Below are 14,985 nucleotides of genomic sequence, written 5' to 3' on the forward strand. Positions count from 1 at the left end.
ATAGCCTCCCACCGACCGCTTCGCTCGCACAGAGAGGGCCTCCTCAGGGTGCCGTCGGCCAGACAGTGCCAGCTGGCGACCCTCAGGGGGAGAGCCTTCTCTGTGGCAGCACCTGCCCTCTGGAATGACATACCCCCTGAGTTACGCACGATATCAGACCTCCGGACTTTTCGTCGGGCCCTGAAAACACACTTATTCCATCTAGCTGGGCTGGCTTGATCCCGTCCTCTCAGTTTTAATTGAATTCGGTTTTAATTGGGTTGTTTTAAATCTTGGGCCGAAATTATTTAATTGTTTTTTAAACTGTTTTTAAATTTTATATGCAATGTGTTATCTCGGCTGTACACCGCCCTGAGTCCCGCAGGAGAAGGGCGGTATAGAAATAAAATTAAATTAAATAAATGAATAAATAAATATTAAAACACATAAAATTTACAAAATTTAAAAACCATTAAAATCAAATATACAAAAATTTGGCCCACAAAATAAAAACTAACATACACCGATTAAAATTCATATTCACATTAGGCCGGCCCAGCTTGTTGAAACAAGAGGGTCTTCAGGGCGCGGCGAAAGGTGCGCAGGTCGGGGATCATACGCACATCTAGGGGCAGCTCATTCCAGAGGGCTGGTGCCCCCACAGAGAAGACTCTCCCCCTGGGCGTCGCCAGTCAACATTGTTTGGCCGACGGCACCCTGAGGAGCCCTTCTCTGTGGAACCGTATTGGCCGGTGGGAGGCTGTCGATGGCAGAAGGCGGTCTCGTATATACCCCGGTCCTAATCCATGGAGCTCTTTAAAGGTGGTAACCAACACCTTGAATCGCACCCGGAAGACCACTGGGAGCCAGTGCAGCTCGTGCAGGAGAGGTGTCACGTGGGTGTGACGAGTCGCCCCCATAATCACCCGTGCGGCCGCATTCTGTACCAATTGGAGCCTCCGAGCGCTCTTCAAGGGGAGCCCCATGTAGAGAGCGTTGCAGTAGTCCAGACGGGCATGAGTGACCGTGCGCAGGTCATCCCTCTACCTAGCATTGAAATCACAGCCTCTCCTGATTGTCATAATGTTCATTGTATGATCCTAGTAAAATCAGTATAAAAAGATTGATTATACCAAAAAAAAAAAAAAGGCATGTATGTGCTAGAGAGGTACGAAACTTGTCGGTTCAAACACTGGACAGTTTGAAGAAACTCAAAATTTTGTTACTGCTCCAAAGAAGCGTAGAATATTGGCTTTTCCATTAGACCATGCTAAATCTCTCCTGGACCATAACAGCATTTTTGGTATGGTTTTTTTTTTCTCTCTCCAAGGAAGGAACGTCTTGTCTATGTGGGCATTAGCATCGAGAACATCATTCCTCCGCGGGTAAGTGAAACAGATCTCCTGATTTCTTTTTGAGTTAACGACCTATGCCGCTGAAAAGCATAAAAAATTCTAGCCTGAGAAAAAGCAGAATTCGCACTGTCAGCATTAGTTGTAGGTAGTTGCTTCCTTGGGGGTTTTTTTTTTTCCCTTCTAAAATATTTAGTTCGTGCTATTTGGATTGGGGGGGGGGAAGCACGATGACTCAGCGGTTAAAAGCCAGTGTGTTTGTCAGCTGGAAAGCTGACACTCAAGGTTCGAGTCCTGAGCGCTGCACCACAGGGTGAGCACCCATTCCTTGCTCCAGCTCCTGCCCACCTAGCAGTTTGAAAGCATGCAAATGCGAGTACATCAATAGATACCACTTCGGTGGGAAGGTCACAGCGTTCCCTGCACCTTTGGCGTATTAGCCACGCTGGCCCACATGGAAATAGTCTTTGGACAAGGCTGGCTCCCTTGTGTTGTGGCTCCGTTACCTGAGCCTGTGTCATCGTCAGGAGAGGACTCCGAGAGTGAAGGAGAGGAGTTGGCAAGGCCTCCCTCTCCAGGACCCTCCTCTCTGGCAATGCCTTCGGTGTCCGCCGAAGGGCAAGAGATAGGGCCGGGGCCAAGCACGTCCACGCAGCCACAGATGGACAGTGATGAGGGTAATGAGTCTTGGCTGGATCCTCGGCAGCGTTGCAGAGATAAGTGCACGCAACAGAAGAAAAGGGCGTGCCAGAGATTAGGCTGAATCACTGGACCACACCCCACAGGATATAAAAGGGGGTGAGGTGGCCATTCAGACTCTATGACGGACAAAACTAACTACTATCGAGTCACATTGCATCTGTGGAAACAACGTTATCGGCCTTGGATTTATTTTACGAACTGGACAATTCTTGACTGTGTGTATTTTGTTTATTGAGTAAAAGTTCTTGGCAAGCAGCTACTGGGTTGCTGCCAAGCGTCTTATCGGACGAATTGGTTGTCTGCCAGTTTATTTAACCCCCGGCTGTCTGTTTGTTTGTGTGCGTGTGTGAGACGGGGACAGAACACCTTGGCCCAGAAACGGAGATTAGATTAACAGAGTTGGAAGGGACCTTGTAGGTCATCTAGTCCAACCCCCTGCCCAAACAGGAGAACCTACCCCATTTCTGACAAATGAGATGGTGAGCACCATGCCCTTAGAGCAGTGATGGCGTACCTTTTAGGCACCGAGTGCCAGGGGTGAAATCCAGCAGATTCTGACAGGTTCTGGAGAACCGGTAGCGGAAATTTTGAGCATTTCGGAGAACCAGCAGATACCATCTCTGGCTGGCCCCAGAGTGGGGTGGGAGTGGAGATTTTGCAGTATCCTTCCCCCCAGGAGTGGGGAGGGAATGGGGATTTTGCAGTATCCTTCCCGTGCCACGCCCACCAAGCTATGCCACGCCCACCAAGTCACGCCCACGGAACCAGTAGTAAAAAAATGTGGATTTCACCACTGCCGAGTGCCCAAACTGCGTGCATGGGCATGCCCAAACTGAAAGGCGTGTGTGCGCGCCCAAATACGTGCGTGCGTGGACAGGCACATGCACGGGCATGCGCAGCAGAGACCCGAAGACCAGCTGGCCAGCAGGAGGCGGGGCATCCCAACACCGGCAGCGCGGCGAGAGGTAAGATCTTTTTCTTTCGCGAGCTTCTGTTTCGTCGTTTGTAGGGAAACAGAAGCTCACGAAAGAAATGCCACGGAGATCTGACCTGGGCCAACGCTACGCATGCAGCAAATGCGTGCCACTTCTGGTTCGCCATCCTGGTTTTAGGGGCTCTTCACAGAGTAGATCAGGAGATCTCCTGGGCCCCAAGCCTAGTTTCCCGAACACTCAGGATGAAGAGTAGTTGGGTTTTGTGTGGTTCTCCTCTCAGCTTGTAGTGATGTTTGCCTTTGTAGATTTGAGGGAAGGCCTCATAACAGAACTTCCACCTTGGCATCTATCGTTGGGCAAATCTGGTTTTTTTTTTTTTTTTTTAATTGAAAAAGTTTTACAAATACATTTTCTCCCCAATTAACCCCCCTAACCCTCCCATCCCCCCAGGACTTCCACAAAATATAATCCACATCAAAATCACATTTTATAAAACTTGAACCCCTCCACCCCCTGTATATTTTCCACATCACAAAATTCTATTATTATTCTATCCCTATATAATACTTCCAATTAAAAGCTATCTGATATTTCCTAGTTTGATATTTATTCTGCACATAATCTATCCACTTTTTCCACTCCCATACATAAGTCTCTTGTGAGCAATCTTTTAAGTATGCTGAAATCTTCGCCATCTCTGCAAAACTGGCCATCTTGGGCAGATCTGTTAATTGCACGTTTTGAGAGCATGGCTTCATTTGGTATTAGGGAAACTATAGTCCTCCACTTACAACCATTTGTTTAAGTGACCGAAGTTATAACGACAGTGAAAAAAAAATGGCCTTACGACTGTTTTTTTCATACCAATGACCCTTTGCAGCATCCCCACGGTCAAATTTACACGCTGGGCAACCAACATATATTAATGATGTTCGCAGTGTCCCGGGGTCATGTGATTCCCCTTTTGCGACCTTCTGACTAGCAAACTCAGCGGGGAAGCCAGATTCACTTAATAACCGTGTTACTAACTCTAAGAACTGCAGTGATGCACTTAAGAAATGTGGCAAGAATAGAATAGAATAACAGAGTTGGAAGGGACCTTGGAGGTCTTCTAGTCCAACCCCCTGCTTAGGCAGGAAACCCTAACCACGTCAGACAAAGGGTTATCCAATTTCTTCTTAAAAATTTCCAGTGTTGGAGCATTTACAACTTCTGGAGGCAAGCTGTTCCACTGATTAATTGTTCTAACTGTCAGGAAATTTCTCCTTAGTTGTAAGTTGCTTCTCTCCTTGATTAGTTTCCACCCATTGCTTCTTATCCTATCGTTGCAGTCCCTTTTCTTTCTTTCTTTCTTTCTTTCTTTCTTTCTTTCTTTCTTTCTTTCTTTCTTTCTTTCTTTCTTTCCTTCCTTCCTTCCTTCCTTCCTTCCTTCCTTCCTTCCTTCCTTCCTCCTTTGCTTGCTTGCTTCCTTCCTTCCTTCCTTCCTTCCTTGTAGTCTCTTTCCATTCCTTCTCTCCCTCCCTCCCCCCCCTCCCTCCTTCCTTCCTTCCCTTCCTCCCTCCCTCCTTCCTTCCTTTCATCTTTCCTTCCTTCTTTCCTTCCTTCCTTCCTTCCCTCCCTCCCTCCCTCCCTCCTTTCCTTTCATCCATCCTTCTTTCTTTCCTTCCTTCTTTCCTTCCTTCTTTCCTTCCTTCCTTCCTTCCTTCCTTCCTTCCTTCCTTCCTTCCTTCCTTCCTTCCTTCCTTCCTTCGAATAGAATAGAATAACAGAGTTGGACGGGACCTTGGAGGTCATCTAGTCCAACCCCCTGCATAGGCAGGAAACCCTACACCACTTCAGACAAAGGGTTATCCAACATCTTCTTAAAAACGTCCAGAGTTGGAGCATTCGCAACTTCTAGTGGCAAGTCGTTCCACTGATTAATTGTTCCAACTGTCAGGAAATTTCTCCTTAGTTCTAAGTTGCTTCTCTCCTTGATTAGTTTCCACCCATTGCTTCTTGTCCTGCCCTCAGGTGCTTTGGAGAATAGCTTGAAGGAAAGTCGTAAAATGGGGCACAACTCCTTTATCTGTCTCGCTTAGCCATAGCTGTGGTTATAAATCAAGGACTCGCCTGGTATTTCCATTGACACAAGGCAGGATTGAGGCTGAGCATAGATGGCTGAAGAGTAGAAGGACGTTGTTACATTGGCTGCAACGGGTGTGGTGTATCTGAAGGGCGTTTTGTCTTTTTTAAAACAGGAGCCTGAAATTCCAGAGCCTGTCGACGAAAAGAAGAAAGAGTCCAAAAAATCAAAGGCAAAGCTGCTGGAAAGGCGGTCGACCAGGCAGCGGAAGTGTATCAGCTACAGGTAAATTACTAATAAAAGAATATTTGTAGCTCAGTGGAGTCTTTGGTGCTCTCTGAGCTTGGTTGTTTTCTTGCAGACATTTCATGACCCAACTAGCTAACATCATCAGTGCTAGAAGAGAGTGGGGTTTCCGGGGAGAAGGAAGAGGAGAACTGTGGAGCAATGGAGGAAAAGTGTTTTCGACTCAACCTTCCTCACCTCCAAAACTTTGGGTGGTTGGAAAGTTCTCCCCTCTTCCTTCCCCTCCCGTATTTTGCTTTGACTTTGAAAAGAAGTTTATTTACCTATTAAATTCAGTATGCTTGATTGCTTATCCCTTGACGAGTGGCTGAGGCACAGATAATGTTACATTGAGGTATAATCTCCTTTCAGCGGCATTACAGGTGAAATACGCGCTTAGCATTAGGATAACTTCAATTGGCAAAGCTTTTAGAGAGCTGATTGGTACAGTGGTGAAGATGCTGGCCTAGAAACCAGGAGATCTGAGTTCTAGTCCTCCCTTAAGCACGAAAGCCTACTGGGTGATTTTGGGTCAGTTGCATATTCTCTCTCTCTCTCTCTCTCTCTCTCTCTCTCTCTCTCTCTCTTTCCATTTCTTTCTTTCTCTTTCTCGTGTCTCTGTCTGTCTGTCTCTCTCTCTTTCCGTCTCTCTCTCTCTCTCTCTTTGTTTCTCCATCTCTGTCTCTCTCTCTTTGCTTCTCTTTTTTTCTCTTTCTTGTGTCTGTCTGTCTCTCTTTCCATCTCTCTGTCTCTCTTTATTTCTCCATCTCTGTCTCTCTCTCTTTGCTTCTCTTTCTTTCTCTTTCTCGCATCTCTGTCTGTTTGTCTGTCTCGCTCTCTCTTTCCGTCTCTCTCTGTTTCTCTTTGTTTCTCCATCTCTGTCTCTCTTTGCTTCTCTTTCTTTCTCTTTCTTGTGTCTGTCTGTCTGTCTCTCTCTCTTTCTGTCTCTCTTTGTTTCTCCATCTCTGTCTCTCTGTCTTTGCTTCTCTTTCTCTTTCTCATGTCTGTCTGTCTGTCTCTCTCTTTTCCTGTCTCTTTCTCTCTCTCTCTCTCTCTCTCTCTCTCTCTCTCTCTCTCCCCCCCCCCCTCTCCCTCTCTCCTCAACCCACCTCACAAAGTTATTTTGAGGGGAAAACATGACAGGTGTGTTACGCACATCACCTTGAATTGCCCAAAATAAACATGGAATACAAATCAAATAAGTAAATATGAGTGATATCCTATTTTCACGAAGAAGGTCCTGTGGGATTGCTAAACCAAGTTGCTATGGGTTGACGCATAGTCGTCATAGCATCATCATCCTGAATTCCTGTTTCTGCAGGTTTGATGAGTTTGATGAGGCCATTGACGAAGCCATAGAAGACGACATCAAGGAGGCCGATGGAGGAGGTAAGCTTTGGGGGGAGCTATGGTGGCACAGTGGTTAGAATGAGTATTGCAGGCTAACTCTGCTCACTGCCAGCAGTTCGATCCTGATCTTCAAGGTTTCCTTCCATCCTTCCGATGTGAGTAAAATGAGGACCCAGATTGTTGGGGCAATATACTGACTCTGTAAACTGCTTAGAGAGGGGCTGTAAAAGCACTGTGAAACGGTATATGTCTAAGTGTTATTGGGAGGGAAGGAAGGAAAGGGAGGGAGGGAGGAAGGAAGGAAGGAAGGAAAGGAAAGGAAGGAACCATGGGGGTGCAGCAGTTATAATGCAGTATTGGAAGCTAACTCTGCCCACTGTCAGCTGTTCGATCCTGACCAGCTCAGGGTTGACTCAGCCTTCTGTCCTTCCGAGGTGGGTAAAATGAGGACCCAGATTGTTGGGGGGCAAAGAGGCTCACTCTGTAAACCGCTTAGAGAGGGCTGTAAAAGCACTGTGAAGCAGTATATAAGTCTAAGCGTTATTGCTATCCAGAGGAATATTTGGGTGAGTGGAGCAGTGAATGGTTATTCCGAATTTTGGCACGGCAGATGCCAGATTTCGTTTGAGGGATTTAGATACTGAGCTGTTTCACTCCGGGACAGGAGAACTGCATATTTGCTAAATGCAATAATAGTGGAATTTGGCTTTTATCCTCTTCGTCAAATATAAATTTGGGATTTTCTTGGCCCTGCTATTTTTGCTAGTGGCTAAAATCCTAGGTACAGGCAGTCCTCGACTTACAACCATTCGTTTAGTGACCATTCGAAGTTACAAAGGCACTGGAAAAAGTGACTTATGATCATTTTTCACCCTTACGATGGTTGCAGCCTTCTGGAGTCATGTGATCACATTTTGCGACCTTCTGGCCCGCAAAGTCAATGGTGTTTACAACTGCAGTGATTCCCTTAACGACTTGTGGCCAGAAAGGACATAGAATGGGGCAAATCTCACTTAACCCGTCGTCTTGCTTAGCGATGGATATTTTGGGCTCGGTCGCGATTGTAAGTTGAGGATTTCCTGTACATGGGAATTAACTCAAACGTGCAACAAGGCGCTTACTTCTCACCCCATTTTGAGGGGAGTGAGGACCATTGGAAAGCCAGGCGTGGCCCTTGATCCAAAAACCTTGCACCCCATTGTTGTGTGGAAGGGAGATTATGGACGCAGGGGAAGAGAAGCGGAGGGTGTAAGAAGGCCTACAGCGGTTCATTGTCTCCGTCCTCTTGACCCGCCCCCCCCCCCCCCCAAACGTAGGTGTCGGAAGAGGGAAGGACATGTCTAACATCACAGGCCATCGAGGCAAGGATATCTCCACCATCCTGGAGGAAGAAAGGAAGGAGAGCAAACGGCCCCCCAGAGCCGCTGCTCTCCGACGCAAGAAACGGCGGCGGCTGAACGACCTGGATAGTGACAGCAACCTGGATGAAGAAGAGAGTGAGGATGAATTCAGAATCAGTGAAGGGTGAGGCATCTTATACGCTCTTATATTTCCTTCCTCCCTCCCTCCCTCCCTCCCTGTTTCTTCTTTCTTTCTTTCTTTCTTTCTTTCTTTCTTTCTTTCTTTCTTTCTTTCTTTCTTTCTTTCTTTCTTTCTTTTCATCCTTGCTTCCTTTCTTTCTCTTTTCTTCCTTCCTTCCTTCCTTTCTTTCTTTACTCTTCTTCCTTCCTTCCTTCCACCCACCCTCCCTTTCTTTTCTTTCTCTCTCTCTCCCTTTTTCTTTACTTTCTATTCTTCCTTCCTTCCCTCCACACTCCCTCTGTTTTTTCTTTCTTTCTTTCTTTCTTTCTTTCTCTCCCTCCCTCCCTCCCTCCCTCCCTTTTTCTTTCCTTTCAATTCTTCCTTCCTTCCATCCTTCCCTCCCCCTTCTTTCCTTCCTTCCTTCCTTCCTTCCTTCCTTCCTTCCTTCCTTCCTTCCTTTCTTTTTCTTTCTTTCTTTCTCTCTCTCTCTCTCTTTCTTTCTTTCTTTCTTTCTTTTCTTTCTCTCTCTCTCCCTCCCTCCCTTTTTCTTTCCTTTCAATTCTTCCTTCCTTCCTTCCCTCCCTCCCCCTTCTTTCCTTCCTTCCTTCCTTTCCTTCCTTCCTTCCTTCCTTCCTTCCTTCCTTCCTTCCTTCCTTCCTTCCTTCCTTTCTCTTTCTTTCTTTCTTTCTTTCTTTCTTTCTTTCTTTCTTTCTTTCTTTCTTTCTTTCTTTCTTTCTTTCTTTCTTTTCTTTCTCTCTCTCTCTTTCTCTCTCTCTCTCTCCCTTCCTCCCTCTCTCTCTCTCTCTCTTTCTTTCTTTCTTTCCTTCCCAAGCATCTGAATGTAAATCGCACGGCCGTGGGGATGCTGCAATGTTCATAAGTGTGAAAAACGGTCATAAGTCTCTTTTTTCAGTACCATCGTAACTCTGAACAATCACTAAACGAACTGTTGTTAGTCAAGGACTACCTGCACTTCCTTGTCAGGCACTTTTAGAAGCTACAGGTAGTTTTTTCTTTTTTTTTTTCTTTAATAGGTTCCAAGTTCCTTGGGAAAGACGTGTTATTATTTGAAACCGTTAATTCAGTGAGTGAATCGTTGCCCTCAGAGGAGGAAACCCCCAAAGACTCGGGCTTTTTCCCACTCAAAATCCAGCTCCTTCACCACCGAAGTTTATTTCTCAGTCGAAATTCCTTCATTTTAAATACCCTCCCCCGTTGATCTCTTCTCCCCTCAGATCTCAGGATGAGTTTGTGATATCGGATGAAAACCTAGACGAAAGTGAAGAGGACCAGCCGTCAAACGACGACAGCGACGTGGGCTTCTCTAAGCGTAGGCCGAGACGGCACCACCCTCGGCCAATGAGGCAAAGCAGACGCCTCCAGAGGAAAACGATCAAGAAAAGGTACTCGGAAGACGATGAAGACGAAGACTCCGAGGATAACTTAAGTGGCGACTCTGGTAAGTCTTGACGGCGGTCCAAATATCGAGTGGTTCTGACCAATATCTGTTTTCCCAGAGGATCAACCATCTTTGGGTGATCCTTGAGATAAGATTAGGATTATTTTGGCTTTCTGTACAGCATGGGTGTCCAACCTTAGAGCGGTGTGGTGGCCTAGAGGTGGAGCTCTCGCCTCACAGTCGAGAGGCTGTGAGTTCGATCCTAGGTAGAGGCAGATATTTCTCTCTCTGGGTACAATGTGACTATATATGCTGAACAAAACTCTGCATTGGCGACAGGAAGGGCATCCGGCCAGTAAAACACTCAGCTTCCTTCAGTTGCCCAGACTCCACCCCGCAAGGGATTATGGGATCATTAAAAGAAAGAATATGATGGGTGTCCAACCTTGGCAGCTTGAAGACCTGTGGAGTCCCAACTCCCAGAATTCCCCAGCCAGCCCTGTTCAATCTGTGCGTTTTCGGACAGGAAAAACAAAAATTGAGCTGTTCTGAAATATTTTGCATAGATGCACGTATCTATGTGTTCCACATAATACTCTCTGACCTGGAAATGGGCTGAAATATTTGGAATGGTCCTGTTTTGGGGTCAGGCTGTTTAGTATACAGCCTATCTTCCTCCTCCCATTTTCCCACAACAATCCTGTGAGGTGGGTTGGGCTGAGAGAGAGAGTAACTGGCCCAAAGTCATCCAGCTGGCTTTCATGCCTAAGGCGGGACTAGAACTCACAGTCTCCTGGTGATTGGCCCAGAGTCACCCAGCTGGCTTTCATTCCTAAGGCGGGATTAGAACTCACCGTCTCCCAGTTTCAAGCCTGGTGCCTTCACTACTAGACCAAACTGGCTCTCTTTAACCAAGTTTTCCCTCAGATTGGTTGAAATGGCTGGGATTAAAATCTGTTGTGGCTCCGTCCTCCGAGCCCATCTTATCGGAGGAAGAAGGCTCTGAACATGAAGGAGAGGAGACGGCCAGGCCTCCCTCTCCAGGACCCTCCTCTCTGGCAATGCCTCAGGTGTCTCCTGAAGAAGAAGAGATTGGCCAGGAGCCAGGTATCTCCTTGCAGTCGGACAGTGACGGAGATAAGTCTTGGCTGGATCCACGCCAGCGTCGGAGAGACAAGCGTGAGCAGCAGAAAAGGAGGCGTGCCAGAGATTAAGCTGAGTCACTGGACCACACCCCACAGGCTATAAAAGGGAGTGTGGTGGCCATTCGGACTCTGTGACGGACAAAGCTAATCTCTGGCGAGGCACTTTGCACCTTCGGACACAACACCTATTTGCCGTGGATTTAATTACAAACTGGACTATTCAAACTGTGTGTATTTTTGTCTGTGTTATCGGAGTAAAAGCTCTTGGCAGGCAGCCACGGAGTTGCTGCCAAGTTCCTTATCACTGACGTTGTGTGTTTGACGAGTTTATTTAACCCTCGGCTGGCTGGTTGGGTGTGTGCGTGATACGGGGACAGAACAAAATCATATCTGGATAGTTACGGATATTCAAGTTTGCTAGATTGGTGCTTCACAACCATCACAGTGGTAAGATGTATGGACTTCAATTCCCAGAATTCTGAGCAGTAGACCTGTTGACAAGGGAATGGTGGGAAATGGGGATAACATACATTTATTTGGGTTAGAAAATGTTACGGTGGATCGGTGCTTCTCAGCCGTGACAGCGGTTAGATGTGTGGGACTTCAACTCCCAGAATTCTCAGCAATAGTCTTGCTGGCAGAATTCTGGAAGTTGAAGTCCACACCTCTCAACATGGCTAAGATTGGCAAACGCTGCCCTCGATCAACTGACCTAGACATTTTCCTTTCCTTTCTTATCTCCTGGCTTACTGCCTCGCGCAGAAACCGATGCGTCTTCCGAATATAGCGATGAGGATTATTTGGAAACGAGACGAAGGCGAAGTCGGCGGAATCAGAAGCGACAAGTCAACTACAAGGAAGATTCGGAAAGCGAAGGGTCTCAGAAAAGCTTCCGATACGGGAAAGAGATGAGGAGAATACATAAGCGCAGGCTTTCCAGTTCCGACAGCGAAGGTAGGACACGCATTGATTTCATTCCTATTCTCCGTCCACATTTAAATCCCATTGCAATCATGGAGGACTCTCTCCGCACAACGGAACACAGGTTGAGGGGAATGGGGGGGGGGAGTTTCCAGATAACCACAAAGCAGCCTTGCTAAGCTATTTATTAAGGCAGGGGTCTCCAATCTTGGCAATTTTAAGACTTGTGGACTTCAACTCCCAGAGTTCCTCAGGCAGCTTTGCTGGCTGAGGAACTCTGGGAGTTGAAGTCCACAAGGTAGCTTTGCTGGCTGAGGAACTCTGGGAGTTGAAGTCCACAAGGTAGCTTTGCTGGCTGAGGAACTCTGGGAGTTGAAGTCCACAAGGTAGCTTTGCTGGCTGAGGAACTCTGGGAGTTGAAGTCCACAAGGTAGCTTTGCTGGCTGAGGAACTCTGGGAGTTGAAGTCCACAAGGTAGCTTTGCTGGCTGAGGAACTCTGGGAGTTGAAGTCCACAAGGTAGCTTTGCTGGCTGAGGAACTCTGGGAGTTGAAGTCCACAAGGTAGCTTTGCTGGCTGAGGAACTCTGGGAGTTGAAGTCCACAAGGTAGCTTTGCTGGCTGAGGAACTCTGGGAGTTGAAGTCCACAAGGTAGCTTTGCTGGCTGAGGATCTCTGGGAGTTGAAGTCCACAAGGTAGCTTTGCTGGCTGAGGAACTCTGGGAGTTGAAGTCCACAAGGTAGCTTTGCTGGCTGAGGAGCTCTGGGAGTTGAAGTCCACAAGGTAGCTTTGCTGGCTGAGGAACTCTGGGAGCTGAAGTCCACAAGTCTTAAAGTTGCCAAGATTGGAGACCCCTGTACTAAGGTAACTAATTCCATTTTTAGTGTGAAATTTGTATTTATTTATGACGTTCGATACTCCCACCTTTTTCTTCAGAAGTTCAAAGTTATTCATTCCTTTTCTTGTTTTATCATCATAACTCTGCACGGGTCGTTTAGATTGAGAAATAGCTCAAGGTCACTCAGACAATTTCATACAACACAGGTTGTTTCTTGACTTATGACCATTCGTTTAGTGGCTGTTTGAACACAACAACAGCATGAAAAAAAAGTGACTTGCGGCCATTGCAGCATGGTCACATGATCGAGAGTGACCATCCAAAATTACAAAGGCACTGAAAAAAATGACTTATAACCATTTTTTCACACTTACGACCGTTGCGGCATTCCCCACGGTCACGCGATTTACATTCGGATGCTTAGCATCCGGCTCATATTTATGACGGTCGCGGTGTCTGGGGCAATCCCCTTTTGCGACCTTCTGACAAACAAGCAACTTAATGGGGAAGTCATTCACTTAACAACTGTGATATTGCAGTGCTTCACTTAACGGCTGTGGGCAGAAAGCTTATAAAATGGGAGCAAACTTACTTAAACAAACCACAGTGGCGCAGTGCAGTACTGCAAGCTACTTCTGCTGACTGCCGGCTGCCTGCAATTTGGCAATTCGGATCTCACCAGGCTCAAGGTTGACTCAGCCTTCCATCCATCCATGACCCAGATTGTTGGGGGCAATAGGCTAACTCTGTAAACAGCTTAGAGAGGGCTATAAAGCACTGTGAAGTGATATATAAGTCTAAGGGCTATTGCTAAGTGCTATTAACAACTGTCTTGCTTGTCGTAAGTCGAGGACTACCTGTAATTCCCCCCCCTCCCCATGAAACCTTCCAGATTTCGCTCTTAAATCTGATCCTTCTTGCAGAGAGCTACTTGGATAAACATTCTGAGGACGACCAACCGGCCAGATTGTCGAAACGGTCGGCCCGGAAACGGAGCCACACCACCGACGAGTACTCGGAAGGCGAGGACGACCCCGAGGAGGAAGGCCGGCCCGTTCGCAAGCGCGTGAACCGCATCGAGACGGACGAGGAAGACAACGGCCCCGACGCCGGCAAGCCGTCGCTGCCCGCCGAGAAACCCTTGGCCTCTCCTGCCCCGCAAGACTCCGTCAAGAAACCCAGCTACCGGATAGAAAGCGACGAGGAAGATGACTTTGACAATGTGAGTAAGGTGGAAAGCCCGTTGGACTACAGCCTGGTGGATTTGCCTTCCACCAACGGACAGAGCCCCGGGAAGGCCATCGAGAACTTGATCGGTAAGCCCACCGAGAAAGCCCCCTCGACCAAGGACAGCACAGCCAACGCCACTTTGGCACCCAACGGGACGGGGGGCGGCCTGGAGGCCGGCGGACCAGAGGAAGACGAGGACGAACTCTTGCGAGTAACTGACCTTGTGGATTACGTCTGTAACAGCGAACAGTTATAAGAAACTCCCGTTTTTTGTGCTAATTTATTCCATGGTAGCTCATACCAGCGGGCCAGTTATTAAAAAAAAAAAAATGTGTTTTATTTTTCCTAGGAAACTCCACTACAGTATCACTTTTTAAGCAGTCGAAATTTCACCAGCCCTGCAATTTTGGGGTACCACTTTTTGTTTTGTTTTGTTTTGTTTTGTTTTGTTTTTAGGATCCTCTCCCCTGCCTCCTCTCCTCCCCCAATCCGAGCGACCAGATTTCCTTCGCTTTTTTTTTTTTCTACAACTATTTTTCTTTTGACCCATCGCTTTCCCTCGCCTCTTCCTCCTCCTCCTCCTCGTCCAGTTCCATAATCCCGACAAAAAAACAACAACAAAAAAAACCAATCGTCCAGATGCAGAGCTTGTAGTAAAAAAAAAAAAGGAGAGAATTGTATATTTTTGACTCTATATTTCCTGAGGGGGCGCACAAAGTTGTTAGGGGAAATGTTATGGTTGTACGTAACAGAAGCATTCCAATTTGGCCAGGGCCCAAAAATCTTAAAAACTTTGGAAGGGGGAGGGATGGGTGGGCAGGAGGGGGGGGGGAAAGGAGTGGGGCGCAAGGAGAGAAGCACTTGTGCTCCGACTTTTTTTCATAGGAGATATATATTCTATTTAAATGTTCACAACTTAGACGACAATTTAACATGCCATTTTAAGGGGAAACGAAGAAACCAATTATCTTTAACTGTTGCATTTTTGTGAACTTGTAGGCTAACTTAACCTTAGTTGATTTTAGTAAATTGCCTTCCTGGAAAAAAAAAAAAAAGAAAGAAATGAAAAGAAAGAAAAAAAAGAAAGAAAGAAAAGCAACTGTTGACAAGATGCGGAATATTATTTAGCAGAGTGGACAGATTTGGAGGAAATTTCACGGGAAAAAAAAAACAAACAACCGAGACATTTTTCTTGGCATCGTCTTTTAATTCATGGTCTCCCTTTTCTCCCCCCTTCCCCAATAAACATATTTTAAAAGTGTTT

General features: G+C 46.7%; 1 protein-coding gene across 2 annotated transcripts in view; it reads left to right on the forward strand.

Moving 5' to 3' along the window:
* The window catches only part of RSF1 (remodeling and spacing factor 1), a 61,288-nt gene extending 46,770 nt beyond the window's left edge, over positions 1–14,518 (forward strand). The window contains exons 10-16 of one of the 2 annotated variants that reach the window (XM_070942981.1): positions 1,310–1,364; positions 5,209–5,318; positions 6,640–6,707; positions 7,985–8,192; positions 9,425–9,648; positions 11,496–11,687; positions 13,415–14,518. In XM_070942981.1, coding sequence (XP_070799082.1) covers positions 1,310–1,364; positions 5,209–5,318; positions 6,640–6,707; positions 7,985–8,192; positions 9,425–9,648; positions 11,496–11,687; positions 13,415–13,977 — 1,420 coding nt within the window. In that variant the 3' untranslated portion in view covers positions 13,978–14,518. Of the gene's footprint in view, positions 1–1,309; positions 1,365–5,208; positions 5,319–6,639; positions 6,708–7,984; positions 8,193–9,424; positions 9,649–10,515; positions 11,406–11,495; positions 11,688–13,414 lie in introns of those variants that run through there. The other variant, XM_070942982.1, reaches the window with a different exon arrangement.
* Positions 14,519–14,985: the final 467 nt, after the last annotated feature.

The sequence above is a fragment of the Pituophis catenifer genome, unplaced genomic scaffold (genome assembly GCF_029215685.1).
Source record: "Pituophis catenifer annectens isolate HBS135680 unplaced genomic scaffold, rPitCat1.0.hap2 SCAF_4, whole genome shotgun sequence".
NCBI classification, from domain to species: Eukaryota; Metazoa; Chordata; class Lepidosauria; order Squamata; family Colubridae; genus Pituophis; species Pituophis catenifer.